Source organism: Pongo pygmaeus, chromosome 6 (genome assembly GCF_028885625.2).
Source record: "Pongo pygmaeus isolate AG05252 chromosome 6, NHGRI_mPonPyg2-v2.0_pri, whole genome shotgun sequence".
Classification (NCBI taxonomy): Eukaryota; Metazoa; Chordata; class Mammalia; order Primates; family Hominidae; genus Pongo; species Pongo pygmaeus.
In genome coordinates this window covers 55,876,910-55,895,929 of record NC_072379.2, presented here as the reverse complement: position 1 = coordinate 55,895,929, position 19,020 = coordinate 55,876,910, and the positions used below count along the sequence as shown (strand labels likewise).

The window sequence follows — 19,020 nt, the reverse complement described above, 5'->3', positions numbered from 1 at the left end:
TCGAGGGGCTCCCTAGCAGCCTCTACATCCACCATCCGGTCATGGTTCATGCCGGGTGATGCATCCCTAGAGTGGCTGCTAGGCAGCGTCACCAGCTATGCGGTGGTTGAATATTTAATGACATGGGGAAATGTTCACTCTGAGTTATAAGAGGAAAAAGCAGCTGACAAAACTATGGACACACTATTATCCCATTTAAAAAAAAAAGAAAAGAAAAAGAAAATAAAAAAAACAATTGAACATGAGGCTCTATGGATGCATAAATTCTTGAGGGATATGAGGCATTATAAAAATTCCTGGGTTGTGGGAGAACGAGTACTTATTGTCTTCTCCTTTGAGTTAAATTTTTTTGTGCCCAACTTTATAGAAATCATGTGGATCCCTTTTGCAAATGGATGAATGCTGTTAGAAGCTGAACAGGCAAGGCTGTATGTTTGGAGAAGCTGGGACCCTATCCACTGCACTCAGAGCGGGGAACATCTGCCAAGGGAGACAGGGAAGGGTCTGTGCCACCTGCTGGAGGGAGGGCAGAGGAAGGCAGGGGGAAGGCTGTGGGTCTGCTGACAAACCCACGCTGCCTCTGAGGGTGAGGGAAGGTTGGGCTTTCCTGAAGGGAGGGCCCTCCGTTTCCTGTCTGATGCTGGCATGGCCTGTGCTGGGTGTCCCTGTGGGCTCTGATTCAGCCTTCACTGTGAGCGTCCGAGGTGGACTTAGATCCATTGCTAAATAGATGAGGAAACTAGCTTCAGATGGTGTCACAGGCTGGACTGTGTTGCTCCAAAATTCGTAGGTTGAAGTCCTAACTCCCAATACCTCAGAATGTGGCCTTGTTTGGATTTAGGGTCTTCGACGAGGTGATTAAAGTAAAGTAAGGTAAGTGGGCTTTAATCCGATAGGACTGGTGTTCTTAGAAGAAGAGATTGGGACACAGACATGCAGAGGAAAGACCATATGAAGACATAGGGAGAAGATGGCCATCTGCAAGCCAAGTGGGGAGACCTCAGGAGGAACCAACCCTGCCCATAGCTTGATCTTGGCCTACCAGCCTCCAGAATGGTGAGGAAATCAGCTTCTGCTCAAGCCCCTAGTCTGCGGTGCTTTGTTCCAGTGGCCCCAGGACACTAACACAGATGGGTTAGGTGAGTTTCCAGGGGCTGGGCAAGGCCGCTGGGTGGAAGAGCTAGGATCCAGACTTGGGTCTACCTGATCCCAACACCTGAGCTCTTGACTGCCCCAGTGGAAGGAGAACAGGCAGAAAGACTTTCTCTTTGACGCCTGGCTCAGGCAGTGCCTGGAGGCTGGGTCTGGGTGCTGGCCAGCACCCTTGTCTCCTTGTGCCCTGGCAGTGGCCCCAGGCCCAAGCGAGGGTCACCCCCACTCCCATCCTGTGGATGCAGGCCTGGGAAGGCCAGGATACAGGGTGGGACACTGGAGACATCTCTCTGAAATCCAGCAGAATTCATGGCTCTGTGCAGCTCTGCAGTGGCTGGCCCTGACCCTGTGAATCAGCCACTGGAAACCTCTGAGGGGCCAGAACTCAGGGCCGGGCTGCTGCTTTGCAAGTCCTTACCAGGAAGTCACACCTGTAGCCACGGCAACCAGAGAATGTTTAGCACCTTCTGCCAGTTTGCCCGGAGTTGGAAAGCTGAGGGGTCATCCCCTTCTTGGACTCCTGAATGCCAGCCCAGCTGACTTCCATCATGGGAGCTGGGAATGGGGAGTGGCTTCCCAGCCAAGCCCTTCATTATCAGTGGCAAGCCTGAGCCTAGAATAGGGCAGGGGCCTGCCTAAGGGCCCCCAGCAAGGCAGAAATCAAACCAGGACTGGAAACCAGCACCCCACCCACCACACTGCTGAGCCTGGGCTGGCCCAGGGAAAGCCTCTTCCTCCCCCAGGGCCCACCCACATCTCCAGGGGCTGCTGCAGGGTGGTGGCAGAGGGTACCTACCTGAGAGGTTGGTGAGGGTCATGATGATGTGGCAGTACTGCTCCAGAAGTGCCCACAGGGGCTGGTCTTTGGGCACCTGGCTCTGCCCGGCTGCCTAGGGGACAGCAGGGATGAGGGTCAAAGATCAGGCCCAGGCTAGCCATTGACAGTGACTGTCTGCCCCCATCCTATCCTATCACTCATCCCTTACTCGTCTTAGTACAGAGAGGGAGAAAAAGGAGGGAGATGCCCATGGCCACATGGAGCAGCAGCAGTCTGGCCTGGGCTGGACCCAAGAAAGGCCTCAGAAGTGGCCCAGTGCAGTATTGCCTCCTAGGCAGGGGTCTGCTCTGTCTATCCCTCAGCCCCCAAGGCTGTCTCCTCCTCAGGCTGGGATGTGTCCCTGTGATGGGGCTCGTGTCCTTCTGTCAGCAAAGCCAGGTGGGGGGTGGGTTCCATTAGTTGTTCATTCAACCAACAAATATTTGCAGAACACCTACTGTGTGTCAGACCCTGGCTGGGGGACCTGATGGGTGTCCTTCAGGTAGTCCCAGGCCAGGTAGGGATCCTCTAGACTTAGAAAGTGCAGAAGGAAGAGGAGGCAAATGCATGATTTAACTTTGTTTCCCTGTCACACAGGTAAGCAGGCACTTGCAACGAAGAGCATTAGGTTAATACATGAGAGAGGTGCCTAACCTGGATTCAGGAAGACAGGGAAGGCTTACTGGGAGAGGTAGCATTTTGGGGCAACCAGAAAGATGAGTAGGGACAAAAGAAGGGACCATAGGGCCAGCTTAGGCACTCACTAGGGAAGAGATGTGATTGTTGCAATAATGGCAATTCCATTCAAAAGATAGAAAAGCACCCAGTATCCCATCTCCTAAAAAATCATCAGAGTGGGTGCTGGATGTGCATGGATAAAGTAGATGTGGGCATGTGCACCCGTGAAGGGACCATCTTCTGGTGGGAAAGATGGATAGGATGTACAGCTTTACTGCATGTATGATTTACTGAGGAGGGCAGGGGTAGCATCACAGAAGAGGTCATGCTAATGTGGGTTTTGAAGGATGAGTAGGAGCTTGCCAAGCTGATCAGGCCAGGAAGGGCATTCTAGGTAGAGAGCACAGCATGTGCAAAGGCAGAGAGGCTGGAAAATGCATGGTGTATGACTGAATGAGAGCAATGCACTCTAAATTCTAACCCTTGGCCCCATTCCTCCTAAGACAATTCCTTTTCTTGCTCTATGGTCAGCGTGTGTGTGTGAGTACATGCACACACGTGTGTGACTTTTGTGCCCCTGACATTCCTGATTCTGGGATTCGAGAAGGCACTGCTCCATCAGTGTGCAGCCCCTTCTCTTCCTGCTGCCTGTCAGATGTACTCTTCCTGGCAGCTGGGTCAATGTTTGCCCCAGGAAGTCCCCAGGGGCGAGAGCCCAAAAGCCCTCAAACATCACGTTCTCCACATTGTGCTCAGTCCATTTCCTGTGTTGGGACTGGAAGCTGCATGCTCAGCCTCACTACATCAGCCTGGAGCTTCTAATGAATGATCCCAACTGCTCAGACAGGAGAGTGCTGCCCCCTGCACCCCTCCCAGAAGCCTAGGGTGAGGCAGACACCACTTAGAGGCATTCACTGCACCTGTGTTCCGCCAAACTCTCACCCCACGAGGTACAGAGGGAAATTCAGGGGAGCAGGTGTGTGTGTTGTGTGTGTGTCTCGGCACTGTGGGGGCCTCCTGAGCTGTCAGCCAGGAGTTCTGGCCTCTTGGCCTGCAGGACAAACACTGGGGGCCATGGTCTTGCTGTCCACATATCAAGGGAGCTGCTGAGAGTTCCTCAGCTCCAGCTTCTCGGGCATCAGGAAGAGCTTGCTGACCCAGTGAGCCACTGCCAGGGGTTGAGGGGCTGGGGAGGGGTGGGAACACTCCAGACACTGAGACCTTCCAGGAAGAATTCTCAGGCCCTACTTTTGGCTGGGTCTGGGGTGACTGAGGGCTCTAGGTCTGACCCATCATCCTCTTTATGGCCCCCATCACCCTTGTTTGAGAAGCAGCTAGTAATGCCTTCCGTGGGAGGGTTCCCGGTGAATCCCAGCCTCTGGAGGTCAGAGTACGGGCAACCCAGAGGCATGCAGTGTTCACGGTGCGCCCTTAGGCAGACACAGCCATTCCATCTCAGATGTTAGTGCCTTCTCTCAAAGCCCCTGAGCTGTGACATTTGTAGCCCCATCACTGAGGTGATCTCCTGTTTGACTTTACCAGGGGTTCTGACACCTGCTTTGAACCCATGATGGGGTCAGGGCATCCTCCCCCAGGACTCAGGCAACGTGGGATGGTCCTTGCCTTGGATTCTGTGGTCTCAGGCTGTGGCCATCTTCTGGCTGAGCAAGCATTTTGTGAGGAGTGGGCACAGGGTTACCATACTCTGCAATTACTGCTTGGCTCTTTGGTTCTGGGCAAAATTTGGGACAGGCATATCAGAAGTAATTTTTGGAATAACCCCAGATCCCGGCTTCATCTCCTATAACTTCTCTGCTGGCCCCAAAAGCTGGCACAGCCAAAGGTACTCATTCTCTTCAAGGGGCTTGTTTGGGTGGATTTGACTCAGTCCGAAGTCGTAATCTACCATGCAGGTGTCAATTTTGGGCAGAGCCCCTGGTGGTGGTGGTGATGGGTAGGCAGGGAGGAGGAGGAAAGAGAGGCTGCTGTCCTCAGAAAACACATGGTCCAGGAAAGTCAGGGACAGACACATCTTGGATAATCCCATTCCAAGGACTTGAGAAGAGCTGTCAGAGTGGGTAGAGTGCACACATCCTTGTGTGCAGAGTTCTGGGGATGCTGGGCTTAGCTGTGTGGCCTTGGCAAGCCACTTAAGTTCTCTGAGCCTTGATCTCCTCATCTTTAAAATGGAGATAATACAAATCCCATAGGATTTGTATGCATTCAACAAATTACTGTAGGTCAAGAGCCTGGCACGTAGAACGCACGTGCTGAATGGTGACTCTTGGCAAGGACTTTAGGAGGGGGCTAGTTAGAGAGCTCAGTGATGGGAGGTCAAGTCCCCTCGTTGGGACTCCCAAGGCCCAGCTCAAGCTCTTCCTGCCCAGAAAAGCTTCCCGGAAACCCTGAGCTCTCCTTCCCCAGCTCTCCAGTCAGTGTGGGACTCTGTTTGCCCTCAGCAGCTTTCCCTTGGACAATGGGCCCCCGAAGGCGCAGCCTCCACCTCCCCCACTGAGCTCACCCCTCAGCGGTACTCAGTGAATGCTCATTGAGGAAACCGAAGGCCGTTTGGAGAACTGGACATTGGAGTAGAATCTAAAAGGATGGAAGGACTTGGGCCATAGGTACGGCAGTAAAAGGAGGAGAAAGTGACCCAGGCAGGAGCTGAGAGAGCAAAGCCTCAGAGGCAGGCGAGCCCAGGGCCCACACAGGAAACTGCACCATCTGGTATGGAGGTGCCAAGAGAAGGAGAGGGGAGACAGGCAGGAAGGGGAGGCTTCTTTCATGTGAAGTTAGCACTTACTCTAGCGCTAGACCTGCCTCTAAATGCCCTACAGAAGACAGCAGATTTAATCCTCACAGCAGTCTCTGAGGTAGCTGCAAATAGCCCCATTTCACAGATGAGGCTGCTGAGGCAGCCAGGGAAGTGAAGTCACCCATCAAAGTTTCCACTTCAGGTAAGGGGCAGAGGCAGGATTCAAGCCCATTCAGTTGGTAGGTTATGGCTTGGTCAGGTACCCATGGGAAGAGCTGATCCTCGGTGAGGAAGTGAAGACCTGTGGGTCACGGATACTGAGAGGACCCCAGCCCCAGACGGGGTGGCTGTGGGGCTCAGGAGCCTGCTCAAGTGAGAAGCCCCTTTCTTGCCACAGATGAGCAGGGGCCTTGGAGGCAGAGACCTGGGTCACGGGAGGCAGACCCAGCCAGTGGGCAGGACCTTGCACAAGAGAGATGAGGAATTATAAATATTAGGTCTTAGCCCCCGGTTCCTGACACAGAGTCCCTAAAACCTTTGGAATTTCCTGGGTGACAGGAGTGTCATTTGTTCTAATGAGGTGACTCCTGGTGGGCTCCCAAATGGAGCTGGTTACCAGAGAAACCAAGCCATAGTTAGAAGGTTGGAGCTTTCAGCACCTTCCTACACCTTGGGGAAGGGAGAGGGGCTGGAGATTGGGTTAATATGCCTCTGTAATGGAGCCTCCATGAAACCCCTCAAAGGTGGGATTGGGGGCTTCTGGTTGGTGACCACCTGGTGGTGCTGGGAGGGTGGCATCCAGTGAGGGCACGGTGCTCTGCGCCCTCCCCACAGCTTGGCCTGTGTGCCTCTCCAGGCACACAGCTGTTCAGCTATATCCTTTGTGATAGACTTTAAAACAAACCTGTAAATAGAAATGTTTCCTTGAGTTTTGCAAAATGTTATAGCACATTATTGAACCCAAAGAGAGGGTCATGGGAACTCTTGATTTATATAGCCTGTCCGTCGGGAGAATGAGAAGTCCTGTCTTGTGATTGGCATCTGAATTGGGGGCAGTCTTGTGGGACTGAGCCTTTACCTGTGGGGGCTGATGCCAACTCCAGGAAGATAGCATCAGAATTGAATTGAATTGAATTGGAGGACACCCAGTTGGGGTCCCCAGAGAAGTGGAGAATTTCTTGGGGCAGAAAATCCACACTTTTGGTGTCAGAGGTGTGTAAGAGTGTAGAGAAGAAATAGACTGTTTTCCTGTTTCCATTTTTCTCTCTTCTGAGGGGAACATCTTGGACATCTGTGCTGATTAGCTCTTGGCTGTTCTAGGGCAGAGAGCTCCCCACCATCCACACCCCCAGCCCATGAGACTGACTGTAGGCTGTGGGAGCCTAGGGTCCGCATCTGTGTCCCCAATCCCTAGTTCAGAGCCTGGCACATAGCAGGTGCTCAATAAATGTTTGTCGACTGACTGACTGCTTGGATGGATTAATGAAACCATGGCCCCCTCAGCCAGGTAGAGCTACATCCCCACCCCTAATTCTGGGAGCCTAGGTTCTGGGCTTTTCCTGCTTGTTATATTTCTTTCTCTCTGAACTTTGCTCTGAGCCTAGCCTGTGTGAGGGCCCAGGTCCTGGTTCCCACCTCTCAGTGCCTGGCATGGGAGGCCCTCACCTTAGAAGAGGCAAAGGAGAGGCCCTGGCTGGGGAAGGACGCAGGAGTGAGAGCCAAGACTCCAGCTGCTCTTCTTCCACTTTGGGTCCTATCCAAACAGAACCTGTGCCCGGGGCCCAGACAGCCCTCAAAGGTGTCGCCTCCCTGGAGCCTGGGGGTCTGGCCCAGTCTAGTGTTCCCTCCAGGGCCTGGCAACAAAGCTTCTGTCTAAATTTAGCCCGTGGTCTAAGCTGGGGAGATTTACAGGACCACATGTCCTGGGCCCAGGCTGCCAGGGACCGGAGGGGAATGGGGTGAGCTCCCTCCCTGCTTCCTCACTCTGCTTCCCAAGGTCAGAGAAGGACTCAGCTGGGAGGGGCAGGATTCCACCCCATGTTTGCTTTCATTCAGTGGATTCCATTGAGCCTGAGCTCAGGCCCTGCCCCTTAGGGAACACAGAGTTAGAGGAAGGAGCAAGAGGAGAGGGAAGAGGAGAAGGAGGAGGCTTGGAGGGGAAGACTGGAAAAGAGGGGAAGAGGAGTGCTGAGTAGGAGGAAGAGGAAAGGGAGGAAAGGAGGAAGGAGGAGTGGGGAGGAGAGGGGATGATGAGGAGGAGAGAAGAAGGGGTCAGAAAAGGGAGGGGGGAGAATGGAGAGGAGAGAAGGAAGGAAGGGGAGGAAGAGGAGTATGGGGGAAGGAGGTGGAGGAGACTGGGAAGAGAAAGGGGAGGAGGTGGGGGAGGAAGGAAGGATGCAGGAACGAGGAGGAGGGAGAAGAGGGTAGGAAGGTGGACATGAGGAAGGAGGGGGAGGAGGAGGCAGTCAGGCTCTGCACAGACATAGGGGGCAGTAATGGGAGCTGAGACTGGCCGAGGGGAGGGTGAGGGCTGGGGAGTCAGATAGTGGGTCATTGTTTTCTGGTGTGTTCAGGCAGGCTCCTTGGAAGAGGAGACTTTACTCAGTTCTAACTTGTAGGGTGTTGGATGTTGAGTGAGGGCCCCCTGGTCAGCTCCCAGTGGCTTTCTTGTTCCTGAGTCTCTGCTCGGCCAAGTTTGTCTTCCTAGGATGCCCACTCTTCCTTCCCAGTTCCCCTCCAGCTCCCCCCGGGAGGCTTTAGGCCTCTCCTCATTCTGCTGTTCTCTCTTCTCTCTGAACGCCCATGAATCCCTTTCTCCTCAGTCCTGCTTATCTCACCTGTGCGGAGCCCTGGGCCCTGAACACTGACTGGAGTAGGAGGGGGAAGGGGAGGGGAGGGAGAGGTGACTTGGCCCAACACAGGGGCAGGAACTGGCCAGCAGGAGGTCCCGTGAAAGGTCACTTGGCCTAAAGCTATCTCCTTAATTATCAACACATCTAATGTCCAGTTTGCATAAAAGTCACATCTCTTCTGATTTGTTTTGGCATCTGTCTGAATGTCCTAAAAATAACTTGACATTAAAATTAAATAACATTAAAATTAAAATTTTATTAAAGGAAAGGAATCTGGAGTCAGGCTGCGGGTTGGATTCCTGGCCCTTGCCCCATACCAGCTGAGCTGCCCTGGGCACATGAGCTCACCTCACTTCCTCATCTGCAAAATGGGGATAGGATGGTTTTAACTCATGGCGTTGATGTGAAGCTAAAAATAGGTGAGGTGCATCAGTGCCCTTGATAGGCCCTGTAGGGCTGCTAAGTAAAATAAAATAAGCTTATTGAATAATCTGTCCCCCATGGGTTTGTAATAACTAAAAATTAGAATTTTGAGAAAGACAAACATTGCATGTTATCACTTATTTGTGGGATTTAAACTTCAAAACAACTGAACTCATGGAGACAGAGAGTAGAAGAATGGTTACCAGAGGCTGGGAAGGGTACTAGGGGATGGGCTAACGGGTACCAAAAAAAAAAAAAAAAAAAAAAAAAAAAAATAGAATGAATAAGACGTAGTATTTCATAGTACAATAGGGTGACTGTAGTCAATAATTTAATTGTACATTTAAAAATAACTAAAAGTATAATTGGATTGTCTGTAACACAAAGGATAAATTCTTGAGGGGATGGATACCCCATTTTACATGATGTGATTTTTACACATTGCATGCCTGTGTCAAAAAATCTCATGTACCCCATAAATATATATACCTACTATGTACCCACAAAAATTAAAAATAAAAATTAAGGCCAGGCACAGTGGTTCACACCTGTAATCCCAGCACTTTGGGAGGCCGAGGTGGGTGAATCACAAGGTCAGGAGATCGAGACCATCCTGGCCAACATGGTGAAACCCAATCTCTACTAAAAATACAAAAAAAATTAGCTGGGTGTGGTGGCAGGCGCCTGTAGTCCCAGCTACTCAGGAGGCTGAGGCAGGAGAATCGCTTGAACCCAGGAGGCGGAGGTTGCAGTGAGCCGAGATTGTGCCACTGCACTCCAGCCTGGGCAACAGAGCGAGCTCCATCTCAAAAAAATAAAATAAAATAATTAAAATTAAAATTTAAAAAGTTAGAATTTTGGAAAAAGTGACTGTAGATAAACTGGCTGTAGATAAAATGGTTTAAATTAAATGAAGTGGAATATGACAGCTAAGAAGATAAAGAGTAGTCCCATAATTCTTAAAGTGCTGCAAATTTGAGACTTAGGAGGAATACAAAATTAAGTAGGCATTGCCCTCAGACAGATTTAAAAAAAAACTGAAACACCAACAAAATGGCAAAAACAGAGACTAAATTAGCTAGTGAGGCTAGAAAACGCTCAGAAGGGAGTTAAATTTTTGGGAAAAGTCATTCAATGCGTTAGCTGCTGGCAAATGGCCCTAGAGCCCCGGCTCTGCAGACCCTCAGTGTGTGTGTGTTAGGGGACACTGTGGACTCGGTCTTTGGTGTGAGCCAGACAGGTCAGGGAGGGTCCAGGGACTGCCAGGGACTTCTCTGTGTTCTATTCTCTTTGTTGAGCCTTCTTGGGGCAGATGGGCCCACCAGAAGCCGGGACCTGGGGCAAGAGGTCACAGAGGCACCATCCTGAGACCCTGGGGGGTGTCTCGCTGTCCAAAGCTCCAAGGAGCTGGACTTAGTCAGCAGGGGCTGAGAGGCTCCTGCGATCTTCACAAAGTGGGAGGCAAGTGGCATTGCTGAGCCTCTTTAAACTTGTTTCCTGTCTGTGAATAAGTGGCCCCACCTTCCCGGTGTTTGAGTAAGGCGCCTAACACCACTTAACAGCTGCTAGATTACCACCTGCCTCCGGAGCAGCTTCCCGAAGGCCTCCACGGGGAATAGGGAGCACCAGGGTCAAGGCTGGGTGGGTTTCTCCAGGCCCTCAGTGTGCCCTGGGCCAGGGCATCCTCTTCCCTCAAAAGCACCAGCTGGAACCCTTACAATTGCAGATCAGACCAGGCCCCTCCCCTGCTCAGAGAGCTCCCCATGTCCTCAGATCCCACCAGGACCCATACAGCTCTGCAGTCTCCCACATATGTCTTTTCAGGGTTGGGGCCCTGGGGCCTTACCCCCAACCTGCTCCCCTATCCCTTCTCCAACCCTGCTATGCTGCCCACCTCCCACCAGGCTTCCCCATCCTGTCAAGGGCCCTCATACCTACACATGCTTCTTCTGAGCCCATTTGCTGGAACTTGTAAATACAGACTCCTTTCTTTCCTGCCACACCCCCTTCTGGGCTATAAACTCCACAAGAACAGGAACCAGATTAGCGTTCAGACCCTGGATCCTCCCCATGGGCAGTCCTCCTTAAACACTGGATGAATAACTGAGAAGCCTCCAAGGCTGGACTCTCCTGGGCTGCCTTCCCTCCCCACTGCCTGCTCCAGGTTTCACCATCTCAGGACCCAGGAAAAAGTCCCATTGCCATGAAGGCCCCGTGAGAGGAAGGCTGGGCTTTGGAGTCAGAAAGGCCAAGGTTTAAGTGCTCTCCAGCCGCTTACATGCTGAGTGGCTGTGGGTAAGTAACTGGTCTCTATCCCACTCCGGGATCCCCAGGAGAGCTAGGGGCAGGGCCTGGGATGACCTCAAGGGAAGCTGAGACCACAGTGTTGCCCTGAGAATCCTAGGGCACCTCTGGAGCAGCCAGCAGAAGCTTCCTCTGTCTAGCTTGGGCAGCTGGCAGCATGGCCCCCAGAAGGACGGGCTGAGGGGCAACCCTTGCCCCAACACTTGGATCTCCTGGAAGGCACCTATCTGGAGAACAAGTGGGAGAGGGCAAGAGACCTCAAAGCCCAAGATGTCTTGGGGGGCAGAGGGGTGGATGGTGAGCCCCCTGCACAACCTTCACCCATCCCAATTGCAGTCTGCAATGTCACTCAAAGGACTCAGCAGGTCTGGGGGCCATCTCCCTATCAGACACTGACCACAGCTCAGCATACTACCTGCCTCCCACCTCTCTCCTCCACTTGGCCAGGCCCCCAGGAAGGCAGGGACCCTCATGTCCTCATGCTGTATCTGTGGCGCCTGGCACAAAAGCATAGCTGGCATTCACTGCATGCTCACACCACACCAAGCATGATGCTGCTTGCTTTACTTGTGTTACCTAAATGTTCCTCACAACAAGCTTGTTCAGTAAGCACCGTTGTCATCCTCATTTTACTGATGAGGAAACTGAGGATTTGAGTAACCTGTCCAAGGTCACACATGAAGCAGCAAAGCAGGGATTTGGATTGGTTTTGTAGGCAATTATCTGTTGAATTACCGTTGAATGTATTATCCTCCTTATACATATAGGGACACTACGCCCCAGAAAATGGTCCCCAAAGCTGGTCTGTGGCAGAGTCAGGACAGCGACAGGCCTCTTAGCTTCCACTCTGGCACTACTTCCCAGATTGTGAGGCCTAGGACAGGTCACCCTACCACTCTGAGCCTCAGTTTCCCCATCTGTAAAATGGGGAGAAGGCTGGAGATGGACCACTCCCACCAGCCTCTCCCCCACTTCTTCAGCTCTCTTTTGATGGTCACTCTGTGTCCCTTCTCCCCACCTTCCATCGGCGGCCCCTGACTCTGGACAAAGGCACGGGGTGTGGCTGGATGAAGCTCAGAGTCTCGAGAAACACTTGGAGAGGCTGGTTCTCCCAGAGCCCACTCTGTCCCCATCGCTCATTTGGTACTGGCTGCCTGATTGCAGGCACTGAGAGGAAGGATGGAGACAAGGCAGCAGGGGCAGGAGGCAGCTCTCTGCGGGTCCCTGGGGGTAAGAGTCAGAACTAGGGGTGGGCTGGGGAAAGAAGTCAAGGATCTTGCAGGAGAAATGGAGGGGGGATCATGGGAGTGGGGAGAGAATGGATAGGAGACAGGGAACCTTGGACCCTGAGGTAGTCAAGTTCTGGATGCTAGGATGTCACCCCAGAACCCTCTGCTTATCCACAGGGGTCTCCCAGTCTCATCCTGGCCAGCCTCACAGTTTCATCTTCTCTCCCCCTGCCCCCTCACCCAAGCAGGGGATCTCCAATTCATCATCAGACACAAGGATCCCCAATCCAGCCCAGCCACCAGGCCCTGAGACCCCCGCCCCCAGTCATGAGAGCTGGGAGCTCCCTGCACCTGGCGCCCCACCTCACTTACGTATTGGAGCAGCGGTGGGAGGAGGCAGAGCAGGCAGAGGAGGAGGTGTGGGATGTAGAGGAGGCCTGGGGGCCCTGAGGGACCCCTCATGCCAGTAGTGGCTGGGGGTTAGGGGCTGGAGCCTGCTGCCCGGCACAGTGGTCACACCCTGGCCAGCCCCACCCCACCCGGCCCTGGAGGGGAGGCCAAGGTAACGCCTTGGGCACGAGGAGGTATTCTCCACCCACTTCTTCCACAGGGCAGCGGTGACCCCGCCCCACAGCCCACAGCCTCCAGGTTATTTATAGCTTGTCCCGGACAGCTGCTGCTACCCAGCCAGCCAAGGGGCTATGCTCTCCCTCCAGCCTGCAGAGAAGGGGTTAATGCCTTCTATCTGCTGCCAGCATTGCCTGGGGCTGTAGCTCCCCAGGTGGGAGAGAGGAATTGAGAAAGGGAGGAGGGGCCTGGGCTGTGGTCCCTGCTTGAGCACAGGGTTGGGCTGCCCTGGGTCTCAGCTGAGCCAGCACTGCCTAACACCTATCTGAGGAGCTTTTAACAGGTGCTAATGCCTACTGGGATGACTGAGATGGGAGTGTGGATGCTGAGTTAAATAGTACTGTATCAATGCTACATCTGCTGATTCTGATACTGTACTGTGGGTAAGTGAGAGAATGTTCTCATTCTTGGAAAATAGACATTTAGTATTAAAGGGGCACCATGTTTCCAACATACTTTCAAATGGTTCAGAAATAAACTCAGATAGATATATAGATAGAACAAGAGAGCAGATGGGGCAAAATGTAAATTGTTGGTAAATCTGGAAAAGGGGTATATGGATATGCTTTGGATCATTTTTCCAACTTTTCTGTACATTTGAAATTCTATCAAAATAAAATGCTTTAAAAAAAAAAAAACCCAACTGACAGCAAATACAGCCATGGCAGGGCTCACCCAGAGATTCCAATGAAGTAGCTTGGGATGGGGCCCAGGTGTCTGTCTGTATGAGGCCCAGGTGCCATTTCAGGAAATGGCTAGGGATCCTGATATCAGGTGGCTGAGCAGTGCTGTTCTTGGCGGGGACAGGTTCAACCTGGGGCTGGGTCAGGGCTCATGAGGTGAAGTCTGTTCTTCCAGAGCCTCAGAAGCCTCCTTAGGAGCTGTTCCTGATAGGTGGGCCTGGTACAGGGGGTTTAAAAGCTTAAGCCGCAGTTGCACCTTGCTTGTTGTTAGGATCTGAGGGGAAAGCATGTGAGGAATGTGATTAGTGGGGCACCAAGCTTTCTCCTGGAGATGCAGGCAGGGTGGAGAGAGACCTTGGAAAACTCAGTCCCAATTTAAGTAACTCAGACACTTTGTGCTCCTTCTGGTCTCCCTATCTAAGACATGGGACACTTTTCTGTCCTTGAGTGCCTCCTCCCCACCCTCAGCCCCTTCCTCCAGGCAGCCTTCCTGGCTATTCCAGCTCCCACCTCCCTCTCCTGTGAAATCTCACAGGTCTGAGTCTGAAGCCCTGCCTCACTGGTGTGGACTGTTCTCCAAGCTCTGGGAGGATAAGGATGAATGTGGATGTGCCCCAACCTTCCTCTCCTTGTTTTTTCTTCTCCCTTCCCTCCTATTTTGTACAGAGCTTAGTCTCAGTGGTACAGGGAAATCTTTATAGGAAAAGTGGAGGAAGAATTGATCAGATTCCTCATTTATTTGAAGGTGGCAGGGTGAAAACCCTATCCCAAGTCCTGGGGCAGGATTTGGCTTTCCCGGACACAGCCAGATGGGCTTGGTCAGAGAGGGCTCCTTGTAGAAGGTGGATACCTCCTACAAAACATCATAAGCTGGGAAGGACTTTGAGGGCTGGGCAGACTCTGAAAGATGGCTGGGACAGTTCCCTTCAGCAGCCTTCAGCTGTAGGTCTCCAGGGGCCAGCCTAATAGCAGGCACCAAGAGCAGAGGCCAGCCTCAGAATGTGCAGGGACATGGGAAGGAGAGGCATGGGGAACCCATGAGATCTGGCATCCATAACTGATGGGAGGTGGGACATGGCACAGGTGCTGGGCCAGCTTAGGGGAGTGAGAGGGCACTTCCTGGGAAGGTACTGCAGGAGCACCTTGAAGGGTTTAAACAGATGGAGGAAGGGGAGACCCTTACTGCAAATGGGGAAGTCTGAGCAGAAGCAGGGAGCAAGGTCTCATGCAGCTGGGAGCCTGGCTGGGTGGGGCAAGCTGGAGGGAAGCCAGATTCTCTGCAGCTTTAGGAGGGTCTGGGTAGCAGTAGGCACTGTGGTGCTTAGCCCAGGTTCCTCTCTGGGTGGGGTGTTCTGGGTGCCTGTCTTAGCTTGGGCTGCTGTAGCAGAGTACCATACCCTGGGTGGCCTTAACAACAGACATTGATTTCTCTCTATTCTGGAGGCGGTGACATCCAAGATCAGGGTGCCAGCATGGTCAGGTTCTGATGAGGGCCCTCTCTTGGGTCTGTAGGTGGCTGCCTTCTTGCTGTTTCCTCACGTGGCAGAGATGTTGGACTCTTGTCTCTTCCTCTTCTTCTAAAGGCACTAATTCCATCATGGGGGTTCCGCCCTCATGACCTCACCTAACCCTAAGCCCTAATTACCTCCTAAATAGCATCACATTAAGGGTTAAAGCTTCAACTTGGGAATCTAGGGGGTGGGGGCACACAGATTCAATCCATGGCAGTGCCATTCCCCTGGCTTTCCTTGTGCTTCTAAATAGGTCCCCTTTCACAACCTAGAACTTTCTTAGAACTCCCCTGGGGCAATGAGAACCACTTTTTGCACAAAGTACTCAGGAATTTATATCCTCCCAACCCCCTAAGGGCATCCTTAGCATTGAGTGATTGGTGTTCCTTTGCCTGGAGGTGGAAGGAACTCTGAAGTGTAATGGACATTCTAGAACTTGTGGAACCAGGCAGAGGCCGGGACTCTGCCTGGGATCTTTTCCATTCTCTGTCCTGCCTTGCCTCGTCTTTTACCAGTAGCTCCTGGGAACACTTTCTTTACACAACCCTGCACAGGAATCCTCACCTTTGGGGAACCCCATCTAAGGGAGCCTAAATGGTCAAAGAAGTCTGGACTTGATCCCTCTAAATGGAAGGTGTTAACAACAAACAACAACAATAAAAAAACAAAAAACTTGAGCCTGCAGGGTTTCCTCTAGACAGGCTTTCACTTTCTGAGGCTGCTGGTGGTAGAAGAAACCCTGCCTAGCAAGGTGATCTGAGCAGGTTAATAACAACATTGTCATTTATAAGCTTTGTGTTACTAAGGGTAGATTCGGGGTGGAAAGGAGGCTTTATGTTTTTGAAAATGCCTTCATGGGCCTTTTTGGTGATGAAAGACAAACTCAGCATTATCTAAAAGAGAAGTGTGTGGAAAGAGACCTAACTAGCTTTGTAAAGCAAAGCTATTGAAATGACTAGATTGATCATGGCATCCCACAGGCCAGGTCCAAGCTTGGACACAACAGCCCGTGCCAGCAGTGAAAGAGGAGGTGCTGGGGCATGTTGGATACAGGGTTAGGAGAGGTGAGAGGTTGCAGGAAGCAGGAGCTGAACTGGACATTTCTTTGTTTTGTCCCAAGATGGTACTGTCCTTCTGAGAAATGCTCCATCCTCTACTCCAATGCTGCTCAGCCTTTTTTTTCCCATTATTATTTACAAGGAGGCTTTTTAGATATTTATTTTCCTAATTGCCCTCCCTCCTACCGTGAAATTTTAATACCACAGACATACTGTATATGTGTCATGTACTTGCCTCTTTGGAGGGCCACAGACCATTCTCATATCAGATGGTTCTGCCTCCTAAGAACCGATTTTGTTCCCTTGGGAGCAAAGAACAGGCATGCTCTTCTCTAGCCATGTGATCTGGCTAGCAGCCAGCCACTGTGGATTGGCCAAATGCTATTGACCAAGGTGGACAATGAGAGTGTCTCACCCCGCTGACCATGGTTGGTTGGTACAGGAATGGACAGCTGATCTGAAATTACCCAATCATAGCCCTCCTCTGGGATTTTTATTTTTATTTTTTGAGACAGGGTCTTATGCTGTCGCCTAGGCTGGAGTACAGTGGCATGATCACGGCTCACTATAGCCTCTACCTTCCAGGATCAAGTAATCTTCACACCTCAGCCTCCTGAGTAGCTGGAACTACAGGAGTGGGCCACCATGCCCAGCTAATTTTTAAAACATTTTTTGTAGACACAGAGTCTCACTATGTTACCTAGGCTGGTCTCCAACTCCTGGGCTCAAGCGATCCTCCCATCTTGGCCTACCAAAGTGCTGGGATTACAGGTATGAGCCACCTTGCTCAGCTGGGATTTTTAAACTTTGCTCCAAAGAGAGAGCCTATTCCTTTCTCGTGAAGAATCAGAGATGCCAAGTGTAGCGGCTTCATCAAGAGCCAAGCCAAGAGCATGGGCAGAGAAGAGAGGAGGAGAGAAGGGCCTGGTAGCCTTCAAGTCTTCAATTCCAGTTGGACCTGAAGCCAGCCTTGCCCCTGCCTCCAGTAAGCTTTCCAATAAACCTTCCCTTATGTTTAAAGTTTATTTCTGTTGCTCACTACCCCTGGAATTCTGACCAACACAGAAGTGTTCAGGAATTGAACAGGAGTAGACTTTAGAGTAAAAAGTGACCAGGAAAATGTAAGACACCCCACCCACTTGCCTGGGAGCCAGCATTGTTGCAGGGAGCCTAGACCTTCCGTAAATCTAATAGGATGGGGTGGCTGGGTCATTGTACATGGTTGTGAAAGGTAACGGTGACTTTGAAGGGCTGGAGGACTTAGGGACACATGTGTCCCTGAGCAGGGGAGGGGCAGGGGAAGGTCTGCATTCTAGAAGGTTTGCTCAGGCAGCAGGGTAGTCTTGGGTTGGAGGTGGCAAGTCTGGAGTTAAGAAGTCAGTGTGGACGAATGCAGCAGCCCAGGCAGGAAGGGATGAGCTGGTCCTCTCAGTCCAAGGAGGAGTCTAAGGAAAGGCAGCACCTGTCGAGAAAGGGACCTCTGCCCTGCCTTTGGGGCCACCACACGGACCCCATCTCTGCCTGTGACTAAGACTGCTCAGACCCAGTGCCATAGGAGATGAGGTGCCTTGGGTCCCGCAGAGGGAGCTCCCGGCTCCACCCCGACCTTGTGGCCAGGTGGCATTCCCCAGGTTTCCTTAATTTAGCTGTGGTCACACCAATTTAGCCTCAGGCTGCAGACTCTGCTGTTGCCATGCAATTTCAGAACACAATTTTACAGCATTGTTGAAAGAACAGACATTGATTTGGTTCAGTTTTAATTTTCATTTTTACCCCATGGGTTCCAGGGGATGTTACTTTGATTCCACTCTCTTTTTTGCCTCCCAAATCCTGGTTCAGGAAGGCCAGGGCAGAGCAGGAGTGATGATGCAGTTCTGTTGTCACTGGTCTCTAAAGAAAAACAGGTCACGTTTGATTAATAGAGATTAAGTCAGCTCTGGTGGAGCTTCTACCTGCTCATGAACGAGCCCTGAACTTTGTGCCTGAGAACAGCTGTGGAGCCCATGTTTTCCAGAATAGTCCAGGCTCCGGTGCCCAGTGGCATCAGGCCTGGCTCTGTTTGTCCTGTTTGTGGTTTCACAGCTGTGACCTGTCCCGTGTGCAGGCTCCTCCCAGTAGCAGGTGCCGTGGGCTGTCCTGGGCAGAAACGAGTGGAGGGGATCCCAGGTGGTGCAGGGAGGCTGAGGCTGCCCTGGAGGGCTTGGCCTGTGCCAGGGTCTGGGCTCCACCCCACGGGGCCTGTCCTTGCCCCTGCTCCAGCGTCTTGTGTGGCTCACGAGATGCCTAACTTGTTCCCTCCACTCTTTCCCCCTCGGTTCTCCTGCCTGTAAAACAAAATAATACCTGTCATGGGTGGCCATTGTGAGGACCAAGTGAGGACCTGTGTGGACAAACTCTGCCTAGAAATGTGAGAGGTTGCCGTTATTGTTATTTTGTTTCAAAGTCAACGAACACTGAAGGCCTACTATGTGCAAGACCCCGTGCAAGGCCTGACCGTGGGTGTTTAGAACAAAGTAGGTTATTAGATGTCAAGTGAACGAATGGACAGGGAGGATCCCAGGCGCCTCAGGGCAAGAGGCGTGGAGTGGTCAAGGGCAGGGTCGCACAGTGGGCAGGCTCTGGATGCCATTACCTATGCCTGCCTTTCCTGGACCCCTACAAGCACACTGGGCCGGAAGGCGGGAGACAGTGTTTGGTTTGAACTTAACACAATTTTATTTATTGAGCAACTATTAAGTGCAGGAGACAGGGAGAGAAGACACAGTGGTTGCCCCAGCTTGGTGGGGGAGACAATAAGTAAACAGGCAAGGCCTATGCGGTGAGGAGTAAGCATCACCAACCCATGCACCCCGCCAGTGGGGCCAGGGAAGGTGGCTTAAGGAATGAGGGGAGCTCAGCTGGGTGAGGCTGGAGGTGTCGACAGCAAATGAA

General features: G+C 52.1%; 1 protein-coding gene across 1 annotated transcript in view; it reads right to left on the bottom strand.

Annotated features, from left to right (window-relative positions):
* CRHR2 (corticotropin releasing hormone receptor 2) overlaps nt 1–12,672 on the bottom strand; it is a 48,112-nt gene extending 35,440 nt beyond the window's left edge. The window contains exons 1-2 of the mRNA XM_054495147.1: nt 12,583–12,672; nt 1,949–2,042 (exon numbers count right to left, since the gene is read on the bottom strand). Of these exons, the coding sequence (XP_054351122.1) occupies nt 1,949–2,042; nt 12,583–12,672 (184 nt within the window). The remainder of the gene's footprint in view (nt 1–1,948; nt 2,043–12,582) is intronic.
* Between the last annotated feature and the right edge of the window lie 6,348 nt (nt 12,673–19,020).